The sequence below is a fragment of the Lonchura striata genome, chromosome 13 (genome assembly GCF_046129695.1).
Source record: "Lonchura striata isolate bLonStr1 chromosome 13, bLonStr1.mat, whole genome shotgun sequence".
Taxonomy (NCBI): Eukaryota; Metazoa; Chordata; class Aves; order Passeriformes; family Estrildidae; genus Lonchura; species Lonchura striata.
In genome coordinates, this window is record NC_134615.1 from 22,090,510 (window position 1) to 22,115,946 (window position 25,437).

General features: G+C 42.7%; 1 protein-coding gene across 1 annotated transcript in view; it reads left to right on the top strand.

Moving 5' to 3' along the window:
* The window catches only part of BANP (BTG3 associated nuclear protein), a 122,281-nt gene extending 98,174 nt beyond the window's left edge, over nt 1-24,107 (top strand). The window contains exons 12-13 of the mRNA XM_077786391.1: nt 19,239-19,382; nt 23,336-24,107. Coding sequence (XP_077642517.1) covers nt 19,239-19,382; nt 23,336-23,407 — 216 coding nt within the window. The 3' untranslated portion in view covers nt 23,408-24,107. The remainder of the gene's footprint in view (nt 1-19,238; nt 19,383-23,335) is intronic.
* The last annotated feature ends 1,330 nt before the right edge of the window (nt 24,108-25,437 follow it).

Genomic DNA, 25,437 nt, shown 5'->3' on the forward strand with positions numbered 1-25,437 from the left:
GTATAATTTTCAGGTTGTTGGGACTCCTTTGGTGACGTGGGGGAGTGAAGGATAATGGGGGAAGAGTGAAATTGTGTGAAGGGCATTTGTGGGTGGGTGTTACATCCAAAACACTGAATTGTCATTGCCAGCACTAAGCACAAACTGGAGCCAGTTAAAAATGCATTAAAATGTGAATACATTAAATTTGTGTGATGCCTTAAAAGCATCATGCAAAAATTGCCATAATAACGGGAATAACTTCCATAATTCTAAACCCATCCTTCAGAGAGAACACAGGTTCTTTTGGGCTGCTCACTGCAAGAATATTCCCCAAAACTTCTCTAAGTTAACAAAGTTCTGTGGATTGTTTTAAACCAAATAAACCCCCGTGTGGGCAATATTTGACAGAATCTCAGAGGATTTAATTTATAGATCTTAATTCACTTTTGAGCCTAATTAGATTGAATTTAATAAAATCACTTGAATTATGAGTGAGAGTGTTGAGAGTTTTAATGGAGTTTATCCCTATATTTTTATAAATATCCCTGTGTTTTATAGGGAAAACTGATATATATATCTATATTTTATCTCTATATGTATGTATATTTATCCCAGTATTTTTCCCTATTTCTGTTATGGATAGCCACCTTGAAATATTTACTTTTCCATGGAACAGAACAATCCCTGATAAGAACAGGATTTTTTTGATCTCTGACTATAATTCCAGCAGATCAGAAGCACCACACAATTCTTTAGTTTGCTCAGTCCATGTAAAATCAACTAAATATTCCATAGATGCTCACTCTTTGCAGGAGTGCAGCTGGAAAAGGAAATATCCAGGATTTTGTGGGGATATTTTGTATCTGTATTTTATCTTTACTCATCCGTGGTCCACTTTTCCACTTTTCTACTTTTCAGTAATGTTCTCTGGGGTTGGGGATTCAGGAGGCAGAGGAGAAATTAAGGAATGAAGGGATTAAGAAGGAATTCTGAGGAATTAAGGAATATGGAGCCACACATTTGCAGGAAAAGCTGCTCAGGGCTTGGACACAACTTTCCATTTTTACCTTAATTCCAGAGCTTCCAGAGAACTTTTGGGAAGGACACCTTGTGTTTCCCTGTCTTATCTCATGTGCCTGTTCCTCATTTTCTCAGCTGAATTATTTTTTGGGGGTGAACTTCAGCTCCTCACACTCTCCACACTTTTGTTCCATGTTGTTCCCTTTCAAACATTTGGGAATGTTGCCATCAGTTTGACAGGACCTGGATCAGACCTTGGAGTTTTCAGCTCCAGCTCCAAAACTCATCCCTGCAGGGATTTAAAAGTGGATGCAGAGCTTGGGGACTTGGCAGTGCTGGGAATGTTGGACTCCATAGCTTTGGAGGGGCTTTTCCAACCTAAAGCCATTTAGGATTTGGGGATTATTTGAGTTCCTTGGTATTTTCTACTTTATGGGCTCCAGAGTCATTGATAGATCCAGCGTTGTGTGACGTGGAGGGAGCAGAGCTGGGAAGGGTTTGGAGCACCAGGAGCAGCTGGGGGGGCTCAGCCTGGGGAAAAGGAGGTTCAGGAGGGACCTGAATTCCCTGGAGCTGGGTGGGAATCGGGCTCTGCTCCCAAGGAACAGGGACAGGGTGAGAGGAACCAGCTGGAACTTGTAGAGGATGTGTAGGTTGGATATTGGGGAAATTCCTGCCTGGAAAGGGCTGCCCAGCCTGGCACAGTGCCCAGGGCAGTGCTGGAATCCCCCATTGCTGCAGGGATCTAAATCCATGTGGATGTGGCATTTGGGGTCCTGGATCCATTCCCTTGGCAGCATTGGGAACAGTTGGATTCGATGATCTCGGAGGGCTTCTCCAGCCTGGGTGGTTCCATGATTCCATGTCAGATCAGGGTTGCATTTTCCAAGGTCCAAATCCCTGGATTGTGTTTCACTGGAATTTTTCTTGTGCATTTGGAGCAACACAACCCTTATTTCCATGGGATTTTCCATGGGATTTCCATGGGGGTTTTGATGGCATCTTTTGTCCTTCATTTGGAGCAACACAACCCTTATTTCCATGGGATTTCCATGGGGTTTCCATGGGATTACCATGGGGTTTTGATGGGATCACCTTCATGTGCTTCCCTCTGGAGCTGCCAGGGTCCCTCAGTCCCGCTCTAGCCCGAGCTCATGCTGCCTTATCAGTTCAACCTGTCAGCATTCCCAAATATTCCCTGAAAACCCTCCTGTCCTTCTCTCAGGAGCCAGAGGAATGAAATCCCTGGGAAATTCCCCGGGATTTGGGAGGAGGAAGAAAACCCTTCAAATTGGCAAAACGCGCTCATCTGACACCACCAGGGCTCCCAGATTTATTTTTGTTTTCCTTCAAAAGAGAAATTAAGGAGCATCTTGAATCACTTGTCCTAATTGGCCGAGCCAGTGAAATCCATATGGATGTGCATTATCCATAGAAGAAGTGGAGGATTGGAAATATTTTCCCTTTCTGACAAATGGAACCATTTGTTGCTCATTTTTCCCTATCTAAACAGAGCTCCCGAGGCTGGGAGAGCCCGGGGGGAGAGGAGGGGATTTCTTGGCATGAGATCGGCTCTGCCTGGAGATTTTCCCCCTTTTTTCTTGCTGTTCCTATAAATCTCCTCGAAAAAAAGGGGGGAAAATCCACTGGATAAATCAAGAAAGTGAAACCCCTTTAATTCTTACAAGAGTTTTTGTTCATCAAGCTGTGGAATACATGGAAAAATGCTGGATAAACCCTCCTGTGTTGGTTCCTGGAGAGATTTTGTCGGGGGGGAAAGTGGGAAATTTGTAGAAAACATTTTAAAAATACAGATAATAGCAATTCTTACAGACCAGTTTCTGTGAGCAGAGCAAGGAGGGTAAAAATGAAGTTTTAACAACAATAATTTGAATTAAGCAAGGATTCCACAAGCAAAACTGATCTTTTGGCTTTAAAAACACGGATTTTTTTTTTTTTCCTGTGGAATTAATTCCATGAAGGTAAAAGTTTTGTGCTTTTCAGGAACATTTTAGGATTAATTTTAAAAACTATTGCTTTGTGTATGTGCTGATTTGTCCCATAATATTCACAAATATCTGGAATTTAAGCGTATCTGAAAGAGAGCAACTTGTGGCTTGTGGTTATTTCCCTTTGGGTCAAATTTTGGTGTCAAACACAGATTTTGGGTTGATGATTTTTTATTCATTACAGGTACAAATGAAACAATCATAATTAGCAGATCAAAATTGATTTGCTTTCAGCTGAATGGAGAATTTACATTTTATGGAACTTTTTAATAACAGCAAAGAACATTTGAGGTGCAGTGTTAGAGTATAAAATTGCCAATTTTAAAGCAGAACTGTTTTTGCTCAGTGCTGCAGGATTTAAAATCCATAAATTTGCAGTTACACATTAATTAAAGTGTATCCCATTAATTATATTTTTAGTCCATTAATAATTTTTACTCCCTGAATGTTTTTTTACTCCATAAGTTATTTTTACTCCATTACTGATTTTAACTCCTCCTTTTGCACTTTAACAAACGTCAAAGAAACAATCTTGAATTATCACAGATATTCCTCATTAATGTGAGATCCTAATTCCAGAGGTGAATCAATTAATGAGGAATTGTTTAATTAAAGTTCCTTCCCAATATAGTTCTGTGACTGTAAATTTGGATTTGTAGTGGGAACAACAATTATTTTCAAAAAAAATGGTCAAATTTGGATGCACTCAGGTTCACAGGATCCTGCAAAAACGGAGGGGACATGAAATGTTCCAGGACATAAAAACTCATCCTGGATAAATTTCCCCATAGTGAGGAACTGAGATAAGAAATCAGAAATCCTGGATTTTTTTTGCCCACGTTTTTGGGTGTTTTCTCTGATTTTGAAAGGATTTTCTCCTGCTTTTCCCAAGGAAGGAGCCCAGGAGGTTTCTGCTTTTTGGGGAAGCTGCTGATCCCGTTTGGCTTTGCTGTGATCCCACCTGATCCCACATTCCCCGAGGAACAGGAGTGAGCTCTGAACCCTCTTCCCCTCTTCCCCCTCTTCAATTAGCAGGGAATGATCAGGAGAAAAATTTCCTTTGCTTTGCAGGAAAAAAAAATGCCAAATCCACAGTTCCCCGAGCTGTCAGTAGCAGGAAAATTTGTGATTTTCAGCTTTCCTCGGTTTGGAGCTCTCTGCTCCCAGGGCTGCTCCTCTTCTCCAGGCTCTGTTCAAATATTTGGGATTCAAAAGGATCTCAGTGTATTTGTGACAGTTCTTCCCTCAGAATCTTCGGGATGGATTTGATTTTGCTGCTCCATTTCAGCTAAACAAATTCTCCTTTGTTCTGGTGAAAATGAACAGGAAACTTGTAATTGAATTTTAACTTCACCATTTTAACTTTTTAATTTAATTGACACAACAAACAGATTTGGTTTTTGCGGCGGAAAATTTGGCATTTTACGATTTCTGTGTTTAATTTCCACACTGAACAATATAATTTTTATGCCCCTTGTACCCTTTTAATAGATGAGGTTTTACTGTTGATTTTTGATGTGCAAATTCCTGAAAGCTGCAGCGAGCTCAAACCTCATCGAGAGAAACTCGTTCGTGATGAACCCAAGTCCAAAGATTTTAAAAAATATTTCATGGATTCTTGGCAGCTCTTCTGAAGTGAGAAGCAAATGAGAGCAGGGATAGCCCCAGGTCAGCTCTGGGTGTCTTTTAATGAGTTTTGGGTTTAATCTCAATATCTCAACTCGAAACATTTGCTTCTTGAAAGCAGAATATTTAATACACTGAGCAGTTGCTGACAGCTGCGTGGAAAATTAAAAAAAAAAAGGGGAATTTGTTTCCAGCTAAAAAAGAAATGCTTCAAAATGTTTTTATTAAAAAAAAAAAAACCAAATCTCCACAACAGCTTTGGAATATCTTCATCCTGGGATTTTATTCGCTCTGTCACAGCCGGGATTTACAAGCTCATGAAAAGGTTACAATCCCAATAAAGCCACACGGAGCAGGGAATTAGGGAATTACAGAGTCTGTAAAACCTTGGCAGCGTTTAGTGAGGTGTGAGGTGAGGTTAAAAAATAAAAAACCAGGGAGTAAGGACAGGGGAAACCCTTGGAGTTGAAGGAGCAGGTGGCAAAGGTCGGGGTTAAACTCGTTCGGGGTTAAGCAAACTCGGCTTTGTTAGGTCTGGGTTAAACAGATCCTTCCTGGCAGGGAAGTGCAAGGAATGCAGGGAATCCCAATTATCTGACAAATATTAGCCAAACCTGCTCCTGGTGCTGCTGAAACATGCGTTTACCACGGAATTCCAACGGTGGAAATTTCCCTCTTAAAAGTTTTCTCTTCATTTTTGCCTCTAAGGAATTCTGGGAGTGGGATTTGCAGTGTCTTTCCTTTGGAATATCTGCTCAAGGCTTTCAAACTTCTCTCGTTTTATTTGCTTTGCATTTGTCCTTGTGATGTTTTCCCAGCTTTCCACAAAATTCTTCATTTCCGCGGGATCGCTCTGGAAAACAAAACCCCACCACCCTCATTTAGATTTGTTTAAAATTCGGCATTTTCCGTTCAAAATCCAGGTGGATTCGTTACATAAGGGATCTTTCATAACCTTTGAGCTTTCCTCGAGCTCAGCTTCTCCCTGAAGGATCCTTCCCCACGTCCTTGCTCGGCCTCGTGTCTCCACAAACACGCAGCTCATCCTGAGCCAGCTTCCCAAATCTTGGACATTTCCCGGGAACATTCCGTGTCTGGGCAGTTCCTGTTATTTACCTGCGACTGCAGGGATGGGAGCCATGGAATTACTCAACAATTAAATCACTCATTAGGCAGATATCTCAAAATCCCCGTCAGTTTTCAACACATTTTGGGGTCGTTTTGCCACCCCATAAATAAAAAATTAACGGCGGCGGTGTGAGATGAATTCCCTGAAAATATTCCTTGTTGGAAATTCCTGGCTTTTGATAAAAACTGCCAATAGTGCTGGGAAGGGATTTGAAAACAGGACTTTCACAGGCAGAAAAAAATCCCCTAAAATTGTTCATCTGATCTTTTTAGCACTTAAAGTCATAAGTGACCAACAGACGCAATAATTTAGTAAAGAAATTCGGGAACCATTCCCTTTTGTTAGCACTCAGAGAGTAAAAACTTGGAAAAACCGAGGGAATTAACAGCTTATTACTCATTTTTCTTCCTGCTTTTGAGATCTGTGAGAGATTTTATTGAATTAAACTTGAAAACAAAATCACCCACCCTACCCAAATATCCTAAATCAGGATTTTAACCCTGTCTTGGCTCTCCAGGGTGCCTGGCACTGCTCCCTTTGACTCCTTGGTGGCCAAAATCCACTTGTGCTCCGGCTCGGAGCGGGATCGGGGCCAGAAATGTTGAAAATGTGGGATGAGCGTGAGAAATGTTGGGTTGTAAAAGCAATAATTTCTTTATTTCCAGGGAATTTCACATGATTTGTACCCTCAGTATCACCCAGGCTCGAGGCTTCCTCACCCTTTGGCTTGGTAGGATTTTGTTTTCTTTGGATAAAATCCTTCCCCAGTTCCCAAGCAGCGAACAAACAGATTTAGACAGAAAACCCGCAATTGTTTGTTCTTTTCAGGCTCAAATCTCATTTCCAGCCGCAGGAAAAACAATAAAATGGATGTTTGCTTTCTTTTTTTGCCCCTCTGGTGATAAATATGATTTATTTAGAATTTTCTTGGGCTATCTCAGCTATTCCAGTGGAAGCTTTGGAAGGAAAACGTTGCTTTCCCTGCACTATTGGCTGCTGCTCAACTGCTTTAAGTTTGTGCAGGAATAAGGATTTTAATTTTTAAATTAGTTACTTTTCTTAATAATTTCCTTTTAGAACTAAATGTAATTCTTCAAATTTTTAATTATTGTAATTCTTTTAATTGTTTCTCCCTACAGAACTTTTCCTCCCCTCTGCTTTAAGCCTTAATAACTCCAGCACACCAAAAATAAATTGCAGAATTATTTTACACTAATCTTTCCCTCCCGTCACATCTGTGGATTTTCTCAGATATTTATCAGGACAGAAATCCCATCCCTTGGGTAGAAACCCTGGATTTACCTTGCCATGGAATCAGAGGGTTTTTTTATGCTTGGCAGCGCAGTCTCCGAGCTTTTCTTTTTCCTGGAGTGCTCCGTATTCCACTGGAATTTTTATCCTGAAGATTGCCTTCAAACTTTTCATTTTCTCCCTTAATCCCTTTGGTGGAATCTCTGTCCCTGCTCTCATCTTCACTCTTTGGATTCCTCGGGGAAATTGCAGTCCGTGTGAGCACCGGGATCCACTCTTCCCACGTGTTGTGTGGAAACATTCCCAGATTTTGTGCCATTATTAGAATTATTAGGGATTTATCCACGTTAAGTATTTCCACGTGCACCTTCCTCCCCTTCAGGCTTTTATTTGCAGCATCCAAATGATTCCAAACTTCCCTTGTTGGTAAAAAAAACATCCAGAAATTCCAGACGGGTTTTTCCGAGGTCAAACTGGATTTTTATTATTTCATCCTTGCGCTGATTGGTTTGAAGAAGGAATGTTTATTAGTCATAATAAGCTCGTTAATTTATGGTTTTGCTAATTATTGGTGCAAACCTCAGGAGGAATTTTCTCCTGATTTACTCCTTCCCAACACAGGGTCAGGTACAGAAGGAGCAAAGGGACCCCTCTGTTTCCCTCTCCTGGTTTCTTATTAATTAAAATCCCTATAAGAACATTATATTGTATAATATAGATGGCATATTAAATTATATATTAGAATTTCTTATAGAAAAAAAATCATGTCTTCCTATATATAACATTGTTATCTATTATTTCTATATAAAAATAGTTTTCTATCAGGTATATGCTACAATAAATTATATTATGATTTTATATTTTATGTATAATAAATTATAAATTTTTATATAACTTTAATATAATTTTATAAAAATGTAATATAATTTTATAATTTTTAATATAATTTTATAAAAATTTATTATAATTTTATAAAATTTTAATATAATTTTATATAAGGCACTATATATTCTATTATTATATATATACTGTATTAATAAATAAAACAAAATTAAAATTTAAAAATAAAAGACAAAATAAATAAAATACAAATAAAATAAAATAAACATAAGATGATATATAATATATACCAATAGAATAATAACCTTATTGTATCATACAATAATATATCATATATTTTATACAATAAGCATTTCCCTGTGGCCCAACACTTCAGGAATCCCTGTGTAACCCAAGTGGGAATGGCTGCGGGGACTCTGGGAATGTCCCCAGCTTTGGGAATGGCAGCACAAATGGAAAATGCTGCACGGAATTGTCAGAGGTTCAGAGGAGATCATTCCCCTTGGAAGTGGCGCTGAGCTCACCCAGCACAGCTGAGTTTTCCCTGGAATTGCCCCCTGACTTTTGGGATGTGTTCATGCAAGGCTCAGCAGAATCTGGGGGGTGGATCCGCCGGGATTTGCTGCTGCTGAGCAGGAATTCCAGCAGGGAAAACAGGGAAAAGCACGAGGGGGAAAGTGGGAATGGGATTGTTCTGATTTATTAAAAAAATATGGATATTGATCTAGTAGCGATATCTAATTGTGATGGACTTCCTAACAATATAAAGTTAGAAATTGTGTGTTTATTGTGTGTGGGGTCACTCCCAAATCCACACCGCAGCTTCCAGGTGATGACAGAGCCCTTTTATCCATACAGGTATTGAATATTTAAAATACAAATCCATATTCATCATTTTGGTACAGCCCATTCCCAAATCCACACTGCTCCTCCCAGGTGATGACAGAGCCCTTTTATCCATCCAGGTATTGAACACCCAAAATACCATATCCATATTCATCATTTTGGTACATCCCATTCCTCACTTTGTGTATTTGTTCCTTGAAATGGGTCGGTGTCCCTGTCATGGGGAGGGGTCCCAAAATGAGGAAATCAATGAAGTTTTTCCCTCGTTCTAACCTTTTTACCTTTTCAATGCAAATTTGACAAATGAACTCTTGGTAGAACTCCCATTCCTTGTCTTCAGTTGGTTTCAGAACAGAGGAGGCCACAATTGTCTTATGTTCCTAAAAGCAATTTATCAATTATATTCTTCATTATAAACCCAGCTAACTCAACATTGTGCTGACAAGCAATCAGTTGTTAGTTAACTCCTAACTCTTAACTTTATTAAGGCCTACTTATTTATTTTAATTAACTCTAGTAAGGCTTATCTCTAACTAAAATGGTAGCTCCTCTGAAATCTCTAAATTCTTTAAAATTTATGTTTCAGTTCAGAGGGTGAAAATAGTCAGAAATTTTCATTTCCATGGATTTGGAACGTGAAATTTCTCACAATCGGACGATCCCAAACCTTTTAAAAGTTCCCCTGTTCACTCTTTGTCTGCTGTGTTCTGGGTGCCATTTAAACTTTAAAATCTCATTTAAAATGTAATTTTTAACTCTTATTGCTCTTCTTATAACACTGCCCAACCATACTCTGGGATGTCCACTACTTTAATATTTATTTCCAGTTTTAGGATGGATTATTCTTAAAGATTTTTTAATCTGACTGCACATAAAAAGGAGGAAAAAAAATTGAAATTGATCTTTTTCAGTGCTGTTTCATGCCTTATCTCCTCTGTGGTTTATTTACTGTACAGTGGCTTTCTTTGTGCTTTGTGTGATCCAATTCCTAAGCGATATATTCAGGAAAAACTCCAAGTAGGTAAATAAAAGGATCAGAGGGAATTCTTGGTCAGCTGCAAATCTCCTTGGAGAGTCTTTTATCCCTTTCTTTCCTGTGCTTTTATCTCCTTGTTATGACAAAAGCTTAAATAGCACTTATTGCTCCTTCTCCTTAAATCCCATTTCTCCTTTCTCCTTGAAAAGTGTGAAACTTGGATTTAAAGGGGGTTGGGGAGTGATTTTTGAAGGATAAAGTTCGGAGTTGCTGGGACTGTTCCATCCTGGCAAGATCCAGCCCCAGATTGCTCCAGAGGAAAATGCTGGTACCAGGAGGAGAACAGGCTGCAAAAACACCTCGTGGTCAGCCAGAAATTGTGAATTAAGGGGGGAAACAGTCCCAGAATTTCCTGAGGAACTGTAAATTTAGGAGGGAAATATTCCCAGAATTTCCTTAGGAACTGGGAACTCAGTGGGGAAATATTCCCAAAATTTCCTTAGGAACTGGGAACTCAGTGGGGAAATAGTCCCAGAATTTCCTTAGGAACTGAGAATTCAGTGGGGAAATAGTCCAAAAATTTCCTTGGGAGCTGGGAATTAATGAGGGAAATAGTCCCAGAATTTCCTTAGGAACCGGGAATTAAGAGGGGAAATAATTTCCATATGAACTGGGAATTAAGAGGGGAAATATTCCCAGAATTTCCATATGAGCTGGGCATTCAGTGGGGAAATATTCCCAGAATTTCCTTAGGAACTGGGAATTCAGTGGGAAAATTGTCCCAGAATTTCCTTAGGAACTGGGAATTCAGTGGGGAAATATTCCCAGAATTTCTTTAGGGAATTTAGTGTGGAAATATTCCCAGAATTCCTGTAGGAGCTGGGAATTGGGGATTGCCTGTGCTTCCAGCTGGGGGAATTCATTGTGAGGGAGCTCAGTGGCACCAGGGTCATTCTGGGTCTCTCCAGGAGCTGCTTTTGCTGAACTTCCCCACTTTTTGCAGGATTTTTAAGGGAAAAAAAAAAAAACAAAAAACCGACCCCAGCATGTTCTGTGTTAGATATGAAAAACTGCTTTTTACGAGCGCGAGCTCGATGGAATCTTACATTAAGGGGATTTTGGCATTTTGCACTCCCAGGGAGCGTCTGGATCCTTGTGAGGGCTGGAAATTCTCTCGTTTGTATCAGCCCCAGACTCGAGCAAGGCCAAATGTGGGTGGGTTTTGATTTTTCCTCCAGTGCTGAACCCATTTTCAGCCCTTCCTCATCCCCACAAACAGCCAGAGGCAGTCAGGCTCAGACTGGAGGGTGTGTGAAGAAAAAACTGCTCGTCTAAATCAAAATAATTCATCCCTTAATGGGCTGGGAGGAGGAAGAACTTTCCCTGACACTCTTAAAACTCCTTCCCCATCCCACAAATCCCTGTCAGCCGCAGCTTGTGCTCCTTCCCTCTGCACTGCTTTTGGGATAACCTTATCAGGTTATCACTTTTATTGCTGCCTGGCTCCTGATGGATGTTTGAGCCACCAAAGCTGCCAAAAAAATGATGGTTTATGTAAAATTAATCCATTGATTTAGCTCTCTTTGTCTAGCATTTTTCTCTCTACTCCAATAACTGCAGCGTCCTAAGAATGAAAAAATTTCCTACCAGACTTCCCACGGATTAGAGGAAAGTTTGGAGTTGTGGAGGCAGAAGATTCCCGGCAGCCCAGGGAAACACTCTGTGTTCACTACTTGGAGAAAACCACATTTTTGCTCTCGTGACTGAGGGGTTGATTGTAAAAATAAGGCACTTTAACCTTCTAAAGGTGGATTTTACACAGCTCTGGTGAGCTTTAGTTCCACTTCCACTCGTGTGGCCAAACACAAGGGGTTGTTTTGGGGTGGGACTTTCCCCCGTTTTCCCTCCGCTGAGCCAAAATTTCAGTGGGTAGAACACGAGTGAAGCTGAACTGGCTGCACACAACTACTCCTGAGCACAACTATGTGCTCCCAGCCTTTCTTTGAGGTTCTATCCTCGTTTTACATTGTCCCAGCTGGGTATTAAAGTGAGCTCCAGAACTGGCAATGGCTTGGGGAAAAGCAGATGTGGACTCGGAGCAAGCAACACTTCTGGGTCCAGAGCTCTCCTTGATGTCTGCTTCAAACTCCAGGAAAAAAAAATAAAATAAAATGGAGAGGCCTTCCAAAATGTCTTTTCAAACATGCAAATGACGCTGGGAAAGTTTAACATGTATGCAAATGTGATCTGGAGAGGGGAATTAAAGACCTTTGGCTGGCCTGGAGGCTCAGCTGGTAGCAAAATAGAAATTTCTTGCTGGATGGGAGAGCGAGGTTCAAGCGCAGGCCAGGGATGGCTGGGAGCTCCACGTAGGTGAAACTTGGAGCTCTACAGCAAAGCCAGGGGTTCAGAGATGTTCTGGTTCCTGTAATTCCATCCCCTGGATGTGGCCGGAGTGGAAAATGAACGCAAAGGGTAAACAGAGGGGTGAGGAGAGCACAGAGCCTCGGAGAGCCCCGGCAAGGGTAAAACTGCCCTGACAACTCACATATGGTTGGAGTTTAATCCACGGGGGAGAACAGGCACTCCACGCCTGTGCCAATTGTTTTCCACCCCCAAAGCAAAGAGATTTTAATGATTTATAGCAGAGCAGGGTGGATGTGTTACCTAATGGCTTTAGAATGACTCGATGCAGTTTTCGAAGCGATGCAGGAAGTGCAGTGGATAAACAAATCCCTTCTTATTCCTCTTTGTTCCCGTTTGAAACAGAGCTTTGGTTCTCTGCTAAAATCCCAGTTTCTCTGGGAGCGCTTTCCATGCAAGCAGAAAAAAAATTAAAGATCCCTCCCAGAAAAAGGATTTTATTTGCGGGCTCAACGCGGCATGTAATTGGCAAATCCCGTTTTTGAAGGATTTGTACAATTCATACATGTCAGGCTACTGGCTTCAAACTGAGACAAGTCCATAAAGGAGGAAATTAATTCAAGGAATCACAAATTCATTTGCAAAATGGGAAGGCATCATGGGCAGCCCCAGAACTTGTAGTACATGACTTAGTCAAACAAACTGAAACTCTCTGAGGATTCATTTCTGTTTTATGGCTGGAAATTAGAAAAAGAACATTTGCATCATTGCAAATGCTTGATGTGAAAGAAGCACCAATTCCCGAGCTTTTCTCCAGGGGATTGGAAACATTTGTCCACTTAGTGCCTTGGCAAAAGGGAAACACCTGTGGAATTTCAGCAGAAATGTGGCCTCAGGTGGAGAAAACTGAGATAATTCATGGTTTATCTGTGCGCCCTGCTGGGAAGCTGAGGGTGCTGATTTGTGCAGCTCTGAGCTTATTAAATCCGTCAAAACCCGATATTTTAAAATCAACAGCGGCTGTGTGGAAGAACATCCACCTCCATGGAGGAAATCCATCAGCTTTCCTAATTGCTTTTCTTCAGGAGAAGGCTTTGGACATCAGAGATGATTTTCTGGGGTGGGAGATGATGGATGACTTTTAATATCCAGCCCATCTGCTCCAAGTTCTGGTCACTTCCAGAGCCACACTCACCTTGCCCAGTGCCAGTAATTGAAATAAAATAGATAAAACTTCTGTTCCTTTGCACTCCTTGGACGTGAACTTTCCTAGGAGATAAAAACCAGGATTAGAGCTGGAGGTGGGTGTTTTAATTCCTTTCCTACCAGTATCCTGTAGCTTTTGTAGGAGTGTTTGGAGAAGTGCAGGTGTTCTCTCATATGGTTTTCATTCCAAACCCCATATGTTTATTTTTAGCCGAAATTCTGGGATTCATATTCCCCCTGCACATGGAAGTAGCCCCTATAACACGGAGAACTCCTCATTTTCAGTGAGCTCTGTCACTCCTGTCAGGAGATTTGGGTGGGAAAGGAAAACCAAGGACAGCAGACAGCTCCAGGTTCTGGATTCCTTCCCTGTCCAGGAAATCAGGGAGCATCTTCCCAAAGGAGTGGGGCTGTTAAAGAGAACAAACCCTGAGGGACCGAGTCTGCTCTTTAACTTGGGTCAAGTTTCCACTTTTCCTTGTCCTTGGGAATTTTTTCCCATGAATTCTATCCACAGCAGGGTTTTTTTGGTGCGAGTTTCTGTTAGAAACTCATTATTGTAATTCAGGTAATTCTCCAGAGCACTCTTTGCTCCTTTAAGTGCTCTTTAATTGACAAGCACTGGCTCAGAACTTTCTCCAGCTCCTGATTTATAGCTCGGGCTCCTCACTCTGGTTTTCCCTGCCATCCTCCTCCTGCTTTTCCTTTGAAGCCACCACAAACTTCTGATCCTGATGGATGGAACTCCAGGTGGTGACATCATTCCACAATTCAAGTGGAGGAGGGAGAAGATTCATTTTCTTAGGCCTTTTCCTCAGCTGTGCAATCCTAGAACTTCTCTGTGTCTCCGTGCTCGTTTTCCCCATCCATATTTCTCCTGGTTAATGGGATCCTGTCGGGGACAGTAGGAGCAGTGTTTCGTTACTCTGGCAACAAGAGCCAAACTTTCAGATGTTATTTTGCTTCTATTAAAAAAAACCAAAAAACCACTGCCAGTTATGATGTAAACATTTGCAGCTCCCCCTAAATCTCTTTTCTTTCTGGAATTGAAGTGAAATGATCCTTCCGAGGGCAAAGTGAGGGATTGGAGCAGACATTTCCCAGCTGTGTGGGATTTGGGGAGACCCTCAGTGATCTCTCAGACTCTTTTTAAGTGGCATATTTACTGCCAGCCTCATTGGAGGGGATGGAGCTTCTCAGCAGCACTGAGAGGCCAAATCCTCCTCTGAATTTATTTAGGAAAAGATTGGATGCTCTTCCTGCTGCAACTGTCTGAAGCCTTCAGCAGAATTTCATGGGAAGTGCTGAAAATAGCCCAGCATTTCTCCCGACCCTTTGTTTCTAGCAGAACTAATCCCACCAGGAACTGGAGACCAGGGTGCCATTTCAAGCCAGGTTTATCTTTTTCAGACAAGCAGGGATTTGTCACATTTGGATGGAAAGGGAGCCATTCCTTCAGAAATGGGGGATTCTGCCCCTCTTGGCTGGGTCGTGGCACTAACAGATTTCCCACCAGGCAGATGCTGCGTGAGTCACCCTCAGTTATTCCTTGAAATTACTTTTCCTGTGCTGGTCACTTGTAGAAATCTGCATCACCCATCTTTGCCTCCTTCCTTGAGCTCTTGCACTCGGCAGCTCCAGTTTAGGAAGATTTCCCTGACTCTGGAGCATTTTTCTCTGGATTGTCCAGCCATTACTCAGTTGTACATTGAATAAAACCCAACAATAACATTCTGCTGAAAAAAAAAAACCCAAAAACATTTAAGCCAAAGGCTTCTTTAATAGTGCTCAGGACAGTGAATTATTGTAGAGATCTGGAATTGCCCACTCCTGAAAACTCTTCCTTTGGGAGGCAGCTCTGTGGATTTTGCTGTGCTCGCTGCTGGCACTGAACCATTTCTTCAGAAACTCTTGCAGTTGTGTAAATCTGGGGATTCCTGAGGGACCTTAAAGCTCACCCAGATCCACCCCTGCCATGGGATACCTTCCACCATCCCAGGTGGCTCCAAGCCCCATCCAGGGGACACTTCAGGGATGGGGAAGCCAGAAATTCTCTTGGAATTCCATGCCAGCACCTCAGTACCCTCACAGAGAGGAATTCCTTCCCAAAATTCCATCCATCCCTGCCCTCTGGCAGTGGGAGCCATTCCCTGTGTCCTGTCCCTCCATCCCTTGTCCAGAGTCTCTCCCATCTTTCTTGGAGCCCCTTTCAGGCAGTGCAAAGTCACAGTTTGGTGCCCCTGAAGCTTCTCCAAGCTGAACAATCCCAGTTCTCTCAGGCTTTCCCTGTGGGAGAGGGGCTCCGTCCCTCTGAAGCACTGGTTGGTTTTGGGAAGAGCCATCAGGTAACTCCAGAGCCATCCTGAGAAGTTTTGGAGCACAATTCCCTGGGAGGATCTTGGAGCAGGAGATGAGTCAGAGGAACCATCCAGATTTCCTTTCTTCCCAATATCCCCTTGAATTTGATACAGGGAATGAGAGAATTCCTCTTTCCATAACCAGTCATTTCTACTGAAATTCCATCCGCACTCAAAGTGCCAATTAATTATAATTATAATTGTAATTAACCTTTGTACGTGTGCTGGTTCCAAGTGGATTTTCAGGGGAAATCTGTGCTTGGATTTGATGCATTTGACATCATTGTTCAGGGCCTGAACCCATCCCTGCCAGAAATCAAAGCAAAGCCACACTTTGCCATCACTCCTCTGACTCCACCTGAGCACGGCAGGCAGGAAAAGGGACATTTTGGGGACATTCAGGTGGCTGCAGGTTGTGTTCCCACCTTTCTCCAGGACGGGAAGGGAATCTGGAGCTGGGATCACCGGGCAAGAGCTGGGATGGTTTATTCTTGTTATACAGTGAAATAATGCCCCTGCTAAAAACACACTCTGGGCTTCTCCTTTTGGTTTCTCCCCACTCCGTGGAGCTGAAATCAGTTTCCTTTTCCATGCCTGTGATTTTGGGGAATTTCCAGGAGGTGCTCCCTGTTCTATGGCCCTGCAGGGGGTTCCCTAATGAAGCTCTGACAGATTTAAGGTCACTTTTTGCAGGGTTTTTCATGTGAGAAAGAAATAACACATTTAGGTACAAGTTGTTGTTGGGGAAGGGAAGGTCTCCAAGGAAGCAGCTCACGAAATTCCCTCATTTTAACAGCAGTGGATGCTTTTTATTTTCTTTTACTTTAACCCAACACACATTTATTTTCAGAGCAATTCATTGGGATATTAATGGGAATAAAGCACCTGAAAGCACTTGCAGTGGGATTTTCTGCAAGGCCCTTATCCCACAACCCTGCATTTCCTTTGTAGTGGAATATTTGAAGATGGGAGCCACTAAATGAATGTTTTGCTGGCACTAAATGCAGGAGATGGTTTTAGTTTAAGGCTCCAAAAGTTTCAGACTGAAAAGAATCAGCGAGAGGGAGTTATCTTTTTGAAGAGAACTCTTATCAGCAGAGCTTCTTATCATTTGGAGGAGCTGTGTTTGTCATTTGAATGTGTTTGGCCATCAGTGTCCCAAGATTTTCAGCTCCCAGAAACATCCACTCCTTCTGGGATTCCAAACCTCACTTTGGTTTAAAGAAACATCACCTTTTCCTGCATTCCTGCTGTAGAAATGGGGAAAAAAACGTGGGGAGAAGGCACCAGAATCCCAGTATATCTTGTTTTTGAGAATTTTAGAGGTAGGCAAACGCGTGTGCTTGCTCAGATTAATAAAAGAGCTCACAGCAGTAGCAAGAATGGTTCAAAAATGGGGTTGAGAAGGTTCAAAATGTTTTTAAAAGGTTCAAAAATGGGGTTTAGAAGGTTCAAAATGTGTTTTAGAAGGTTCAGGAAGGGGGTTTAGAAGGTTCAAAATGAGGTTTAGCAGGTTTGAAAGATATTACAGGAACTGAACATGTTTGAATAATTCTGGAAGAAGTTAAACTAAAATTTCTTATATTTTATTCTTTAAAAAAAAAAATCCCTTTCATGCCTTGGCAGTTGAATGTTAAATGGGAATTATTTATGTTATGGGATAAAATGGATTTGACATGGACAGAAAGAGAGCAGAGAAAGTAACTGGTTTTCATTATTAATATTCATTTTATTATGTTTTATGTGGCAAATATCTCACTGAAGAAGGGTCAAAACAGAGAAATTCAGGAGATTTTTTTTTTTTCTTCATGTCCCAGATCACCAAGACTTTGAAGAGAGTATGATAGAGGGAAAAAAAAAAGGGGAGAAGAGAGGGAAAAACCTGAAAAGGAAAGCAGAGATTGATGTCAGTGGGATGGCACAGGGGGAGAATCCCAGAACGTTGGCTTGGAAGGGAATTAAGGGAATTTGGGATCATCCCACCCCCCTCCATGTCATGGTCAGGGACATCTCCACTCTTCCAGGTGCTCCAACCCAAACTGCTCCAGGACTCTGCTCATGGGGCTGCTCAGTCACTCCCAGCCCTTCAGAATTTTCCAGCTGAGACAGAAAATGAGGAAAAATTCATTTCCAGCCTGCAGGGGATCAGTGGGACAAATGATCCTGACAGCCTCGGGCGTGTTCCAAAACTAATACTGTGGGATGGGAGAATTCTGCTCATTCCTCGAAAGCAGCCTGGGACATCCTTGAGCAGCTCGGTGCTGGTGCTGCCTCAGAACACCCGAGATCCCCAAAAAAATCCTGACAACACCCTGGAGGACATTCCTGGAGGTCACCTCCTCTTCCTCCCACGCTCCCCAGGGAAATTCGGCTCCAGCCCCTCGTCCACGGCCACCCACCCACAGATCAGCTGAGAAATCATTCCTTGGTCAGCAGAACCTTTGTGAGCAATGTTATTTTTTGCTCTTTGTTCTCTTCTTTTGGTTTGAAAGATTCCTTTTGTTCGTTGTGTTCAAATGTTTAGAAATCCCTCATTTGCGGCTCATAAAAATTAAACCTGAATGTGGGGCTGGGTTTGAGAAATGCGAGGGGGTCTTGTTGTTTTTTGTATACATTTATTTTATTCTGATTTTTGTTTCAAGAAAGGGACTTAAATGAGTTTATCTCAATCCTATTTTTAAGTGCTTTGAGATAGATCAGTTCTTCTGTAGGTTTGAAGACTGGGAGGGACTTGTCTTCTCCAGTCAAATGTGGATGGATAAACATAAGCATTAATTAGGAATTCCTAAATCTACACCGTCCTATTGATAGGAATATAAAAAGTGCTGTAATAAATGTCTTGGCTGTGGGAAGGAATATCTTGGGTTTGGGTGTTCATGCAGGAAAACCTTGCTTATTAAAAGGCCTCAAAGGATACACCTTGGGCAGTACAAGAGCCTGGCCAAGGCTGCACCCAAGATGGACCCAAGATGGACAGCAGATCATGAATTTTCACACTTTTATAAGTTTTGGTCCATTTCCATGTTGGGGTTAATTATCCAATCACAGCTCCGGGTGATGCAGTCCCATTCTCCCAGATTACTCTCATCAATTCCCTGGTGTTTGGATTTTTTGGGCCTTTTTGTTGTTTGCACTTTTTGAGGCTGAAGCTGCAGCAGTGTCCTTGGTTCTTGGGTTGGAAAAGGATTGTTCAGTGTGCCTGAGCTGGTTCTGGGCTGGGAAAGGATTGTTCTGTGTGCCTGAGCTGGTTCTGGGGCTGGTTCAGGATTGTTCTGTGTGCCTGAGCTGGTTCTGGGGCTGGAAAAGGATTGTTCTGTGTGCCTGAGCTGGTTCTGGGGCTGGTTCAGGATTGTTCTGTGTGCCTGAGCTGGTTCTGGGGCTGGTTCAGGATTGTTCTGTGTGCCTGAGCTGGTTCTGGGGCTGGTTCAGGATTGTTCTGTGTGCCTGAGCTGGTTCTGGGCTGGGAAAGGATTGTTCTGTGTGCCTGAGCTGTGAGGAGAGCTGCTGGCACTTCGCGTGGTGTCCAGAGTTATTTCCCAGTCTGAAAATACAAATGCTCAAACTTCAGCGTCACTGCCAGCCTGCCTTGGTGGCATTCCCAGCTCTCACCTGTCTCTGCTGCCGTCCCACAGGTGCTGCAGGGGGCTCAGCTGATCGCCGTGGCCTCGGCCGAGCCCGCGGCCGGCGGCGTGGACGGCTCCCCGCTGCAGGGCAGCGACATCCAGGTGCAGTACGTGCAGCTGACCCCCGTGCCAGACCACGCTGCCAGCAGCCAGGTATGGAGCCAGCTCCCCTTCCCTTCCCTTCCCTTCCCTTCCCTTCCCTTCCCTTCCCTTCCCTTCCCTTCCCTTCCCTTCCCTTCCCTTCCCTTCCCTTCCCTTCCCTTCCCTTCCCTTCCCTTCCCTTCCCTTCCCTTCCCTTCCCTTCCCTTCCCTTCCCTTCCCTTCCCTTCCCTTCCCTTCCCTTCCCTTCCCTTCCCTTCCCTTCCCTTCCCTTCCCTCCCCTCCCCTCCCCTCCCCTCCCCTCCCCTCCCCTCCCCTCCCCTCCCCTCCCCTCCCCTCCCCTTCCCTCCCCTTTCCCCTTTCCCCTTTCCCCTTTCCCCTTTCCCCTTTCCCCTTTCCCCTTTCCCCTTTCCCCTTTCCCATTTCCCCTTTCCCCTTTCCCCTCCTTCTCCTTCTCCTTCTCCTTCTCCTTCTCCTTCTCCTTCTCCTTCTCCTTCTCCTTCTCCTTCTCCTTCTCCTTCTCCTTCTCCTTCTCCTTCTCCTTCTCCTTCTCCTTCTCCTCCTTCTCCTTCTCCTTCTCCTTCTCCTTCTCCTTCTCCTTCTCCTTCTTTCTCCCTCTCCTTCTCCTTCTCCTTCTCCTTCTCCTTCTCCTTCTCCTTCTCCTTCTCCTTCTCCTTCTCCTTCTCCTTCTCCTTCTTTCTCCCTCTCCTCTCCCATACTTTGAACAGCTGTCAGATCTGTTTTCTATCTACCCACAAATACAAGCAGCTCATCATCTTCTTTCCAAACCATAAAAACTATCATTTATAATAAGAAACTTTTTTTTGTTTGTTTTTTTGAAAGTAGAAATGATCTTTGCCTGCTCCTGCTTCTCTGTCCTTGCTCAGTGCCTCTGGAGAAGTTATTTTGGTCACTGGTGTGTCCTTGAAGGCTGAGAGCCATCGCAAAGGACAGCACCAAAAAGGGGGCTGCAATCAGCCAAAAAGTATTTTCAGGCTGAGGTTTCCCTCAGAAAAGTTATTCCTGTCCTGACAGCAGTTTTCCAGTTGTTTTGATCAACAGAAAGTCCAGTTGGAAGTGAACACTTGATCCTCTCTGCTTGAGGAGGAGTTATTGGGGTTTTTTTGGTCGTTTTTAATCAGTTTGAACAGCCGTGAATCTGATCCTAGGAGAAGTCTGTCATCAGCTTGAAGCTTTGGTGACAGCACCACAAAGTTTATTTAAAACACTTGGAACACGTTTTCTGCATTTGGTCACACGTGGTTTTGAAAATCTTCTTCAAGTGGTTATGGAATTCTTTTTGCCTCTCCATTGCCCTTGTCAATATTTTATTTTTAACAGTGCTGTGGACTCTGAGGGTGTTCTGCAGGGATTGTGCCTTGTTTTTTATGGATCCTCCATCATTGCAGCTCCTGTGGATTTCATAAATCCAAAAAAAACAGGGAGACCCTGACTTGGGAAGGACCCAGATGGATATGACCCCAAATAAGAGTGAGGGGTGCTCCTCATGCTGCTGTCCCCTCTCCAAGCCTGGACAATTCCCATTTTCCCTCCCATTCCTCGTGCTCCCTCCTCATCCAGCACCTCCTCAGGCAGGAATTCTGGAGCAAATAATGGAATTCTGGAGCAAATCATGGAATTCTGGAGCAAATAATAGAATTCTGGAGCAAATAATGGAATTTTGGAGCAAAATCTCCCAGGAGTTCTCCCTCTTCAGGGCCACTTTGCAGCGTGTTGGTTTTTGTGCTGTGGTTAACCCCAGAGGTTTTCAGGGAAAGCAGGGAAGGAATGTGGCAGGAAAAGGGGATAAAAGGAAAAACAGACAAGCCCCAGAACAAGTCAGCCATAAATATTTCCTCCCTTTGCACCAAGTGAAAACAGGATCTGGAGCGAAGCTGGAGAAACCAACTTGGTGTTTGCACTGCTCTGAGTTTATCCATAGTTCAGGAGCTTTTTGTGTGGGTAAAAATATGGAATTTTCCTGTGGAGAAGGATGTCTCATCTGAAGGGAAAAGTCTTATCTTCAGGAAGGGAAAAACCAAGTGAGGCTGCACTGCCACTCCCACCTGGTTCTTTGTCAAGGTGGTGAGATGTTCCCAAGGATTTTGCAGCTGTTAATCAATCTAAGCTCATTAAAGTGGAATTTATTTTCCACCTGAGTTGGATTCTGTGCCAATTCCCTGTTAGAAACAGCACAAATGTGGATTTATTTCATGTCTCACAACAAGGTACCAGTTTTCTGCCCTTTTTTTTTCCCTGAAATGAATCCCTGCTCTGAGTTCAGCTGGAGCAGAGCAAAATCCACTTTAGTTTTGTATTTTCAGTCTATTCATGAATGATTTTTGCTTGGCTTCTTTTCATGTTTTGACAGCAGTTTGCAAAGTCTAGAAATACAGAATATTTGGGTCCAAATTCTGTGCTCAATTGCAATGCTGGTGGTAAATTGTGTTAGATTTGGAAAAAAACCCCACCATCATTCCAAATGTAAATTCTTGTAATCCGTTCAGGTCTGAGGTTGGATCAATATTTGGTGTTGCTGTTGTGCTGATATTTGATAATTCTATTTACTCAGTACACTTTTCCTCTAAACAGGAAAAAAAACTTTGAGGATTATTTAAATTTTTTTGTGCTATCCAATTTAGCAATCTCATAGATTTATTCAGCCCCTTGGCATGAATTTATTGAACTTTTATGCAAACACAAAATAGCCTTCAAATTAAACAGGGAAAAATTGCTGTAGCCAAATGCAATTACTGGCAACAAAGCGGAGAGAAATAAATTAATTTAGGAGCAGCACTTTAGGATTTTGAACTTCTGGTGTTTAAATTTGAATAAAAAGTAAGCTGGGACTGTGTAATAGAACCTAAGAGCTGGGAATTCTGGTGGATTTTCCTCCTTGTGGATCTTTGGGCAGGTTCAAGGCTGGGAGCACAAAGCAGGACCTCAAATGAGGCTTTTTTATCACCAAAATCCTCTCAGAGAGAGAGGGAGAATTCTGTGGCCAGGGTGTTGCACAGAGCATCCTTTAGAGGTGTTGATGAGAGAAAATCCAGCAAGGGCAGATCTCTGGATGAGGGGGAGTTTAGAGGGGAAAAAATCCCCAGATCCTTGCCCTGTGCTTGGAATTTTATCCGTGCTGTGATGGCTCCTGGGCAGGAGAAGCTTTTTTTGGGTGTGAGGGGCTGCGTGCAGGCCAGTGCAGCTGCTCTGGATGCTGCTCCTCTCACAGCTCTGCAGGTGCTTTCCTGGCTCCCAGAAATTTGGATTTTTTTCCCCTCCCCAGTGGTTCCTGGTAGGCAGCGAGTTGGTTTGTGAAGAGATTTTTCCTTTGGAGGTTTCAGTCTGTTGTGCTCACTGGTAATTCTTCCTGGATTTCCCTGGGAAGTGAGGAGAGGCACCTGCAGGAGGAATTTCCTCTGAGGAAAAGCTGCCTGGAGTCGTGCTGCTCTCACTTCACCCTAAACAGGGAAAGGCTGCAGTGGGGAAAATCAGCATTTTTAGACCTTATCCTATTCCAATTGGGAAATTCTGATTTCACTGCCCTCACCCCCAGCAGCTCTGGCACCCCAGAACTCCCTCCTGTGTTTTCCATGCTCATCCTTTCCATCTCCCTATTCCCAAAGTCTCTCTGTTGGGATGAGCCTTCCACAGCTTCAGCTTGCTGCCAGACTCTGTATTTATTTCCTTTATTTGGAGCTGGTTCTTTTCCTGGGAAGAGAGAGGGAATAATTGCCTTGGTGCCACTCATGATTTTGTAGATGTTTATCATAATTGCATTATTTCAGCTTCCTCATTAGGCTTCATGGAGGCTTTTGATGTTATTTTTGGTGCCTCTGTGAGTGCGTTCCCATTCCCACTGTCACAGAGCCCGCATCCATGCGGATTTTGCTCTGGAATTTTTTCCACTGGCATTCACAGGAACTTTCTATTTGTACAATAAGCTCTCATTCTCTTGGCTACACCAATAAAAAGCACTTTTGGATTGATTTGCTGCTGTCCCTTTGCAGGGCACCGATTCCCTTCAATCAGCAATGCAGCCAGAAATGCAGATAGAACACGGAGCCATCCAGATCCAGTGAGAGGATTGAGGAATGTTGGGGAGCTGGCAGTGAACTCCAGCCACAGGTGGAGTGGCAAGGGCTGGAAAAACCTCCCAGACCTCAGAACCTCCAGCCATGCCCTGCTCTGCCACACCTGGGATAATTCCAGCTTCACTCAGAGCTGCATCACGACACCAACCCAAGTCCTGGCCTTCAAAACCAAACCCCGTGGGCTGCACTTAAATCCACTGAGAGAGGACAAAACGAATCTTTCATGGGGAGAGGAAGAACTCTCCTGCATCCAAACTGTGAGACTCCATCCCTGCCCGTCCCGTTGGTCCCTCCTGTGAAAATGGAATGTCTGCAGATGTTTGGGGTATTGCTGCCCTGCAGTACCTGCTTTGCCACGTAGAGAAAGTTCCAGAGATCAGATATTTTTCACTGGTGGAACAGCCTTTTTTTTTTTTTTTTTTTTTTTTTTAATTTGCTATGGTGTTTATAACAAAAACAAACAAACAAACAAAAAAAGGAAAATATTTAAAAAAAAGGAAAAATCCCTTGACAGCAAGTCTTGGCCTTTTGCTGGTGTTTTCTGTTCAGTGTCATGAAAACTGTATTTGCAGAAGACTAACACTTTTGTTTGTACCGTTGCTTAACTACTTTTCTAGGGGAAAATGCTTTAAAAATGCTGTAATTACGCATTTCTAATGAAAATAAATGTGTATTTATGAATAGTGCAGCTCTCAGTTGCTCTGCCTTGGGAATGAGTCCGGGTTGGCTGGGCAGGAATGTTGTCCTGGAGGAGCTGGGGATGGATCCACATTCAGCCTCTCAGGAAGAACCCAATCTCAGACCATTTTATTTTCTAAATTCCCAATCTCAGACCATTATATTTTCTAAATTCCTAATCTCAGACTGTTTTATTTTCTAAATTCCCTATCTCAGACCATTATATTTTCTAAATTCCCAATCTCAGACCATTTTATTTTGTAAATTCCCAATCCCAGTCCATTTTATTTTCTAAATTCCCTATCTCAGACCATTATATTTTCTAAATTCCCAATCTCAGACCATTTTATTTTGTAAATTCCCAATCCCAGTCCATTTTATTTTCTAAATTCCCAATCTCAGACCGTTATATTTTCTAAATTCCCAATCCCAGACTGTTATATTTTCTAAATTCCCAATCTCAGACCATTTTATTTTCTAAATTCCCAATCTCAGACCGTTTTATTTTCTAAATTCCCAATCCCACACCATTTTGTTATCTAAATTCCCAACGCAAGAAAAATGGGATAGCTGAGTTTTTGAGTGTGTGAAATGTAATGAGTTTATGAAATAATTTTATGTAATGTGAACAATTCTGAGCTCTCTCCCTTTCAGTTCCTCCTGCCTCCTTTGTCCAGCAATTCCCCAGAGTGGGATTCATCCATCTGAATCCAACATCCAAGATCCAGGTGAAATCCCCTTTCCTCTGAATATTCTGGGAAATTTAATACAGAATTTGACAAAGCACCATTGTCCTATTTGCTAATCCTGAGTGCAAAGGAAACCTGTTTGTTGTCACCTGGTTATTTTAATGATGCATGTTTTGGAAAACAGGGTTTGGAAAACAGGGCTTGGAAAATAGGAGTTTGATAAATAAGGTTTGGAAAACAAGAGTTTGGAAAATAAGAGAGGGAGGTGTTGCTTTGTATTTGATTTCCAGCTGATTTCCCACAGGGTCATTCCCAATATTTGGCTCATAATGCACTTAATGAATTGATAAATGAGGTATGGCCACAAATCCCACATGTGGAATCCGGGAGAACTTAAAATTTTATTTTTTTTTATTACCAAAGGAAGGGTTAAGAACCCCCAGCTTCTGAGAATGTTGTCCCTGGTAAGTGTTACACTTTTCTATAAATTCCTCCTTCTCTTTAGGACATTTCTTGACACAGAAGCTCAATGCAGACAGCCACAGCTTGTGGAGCTGGGGGTCTGCAGCAGGCCAGGAATTTGGCTGCTCCTCAGCTCCTTCTGCAGTGTGTTCCTCAGCCTGGGGGAACTTTGAGGGGCTTGGCACCCAA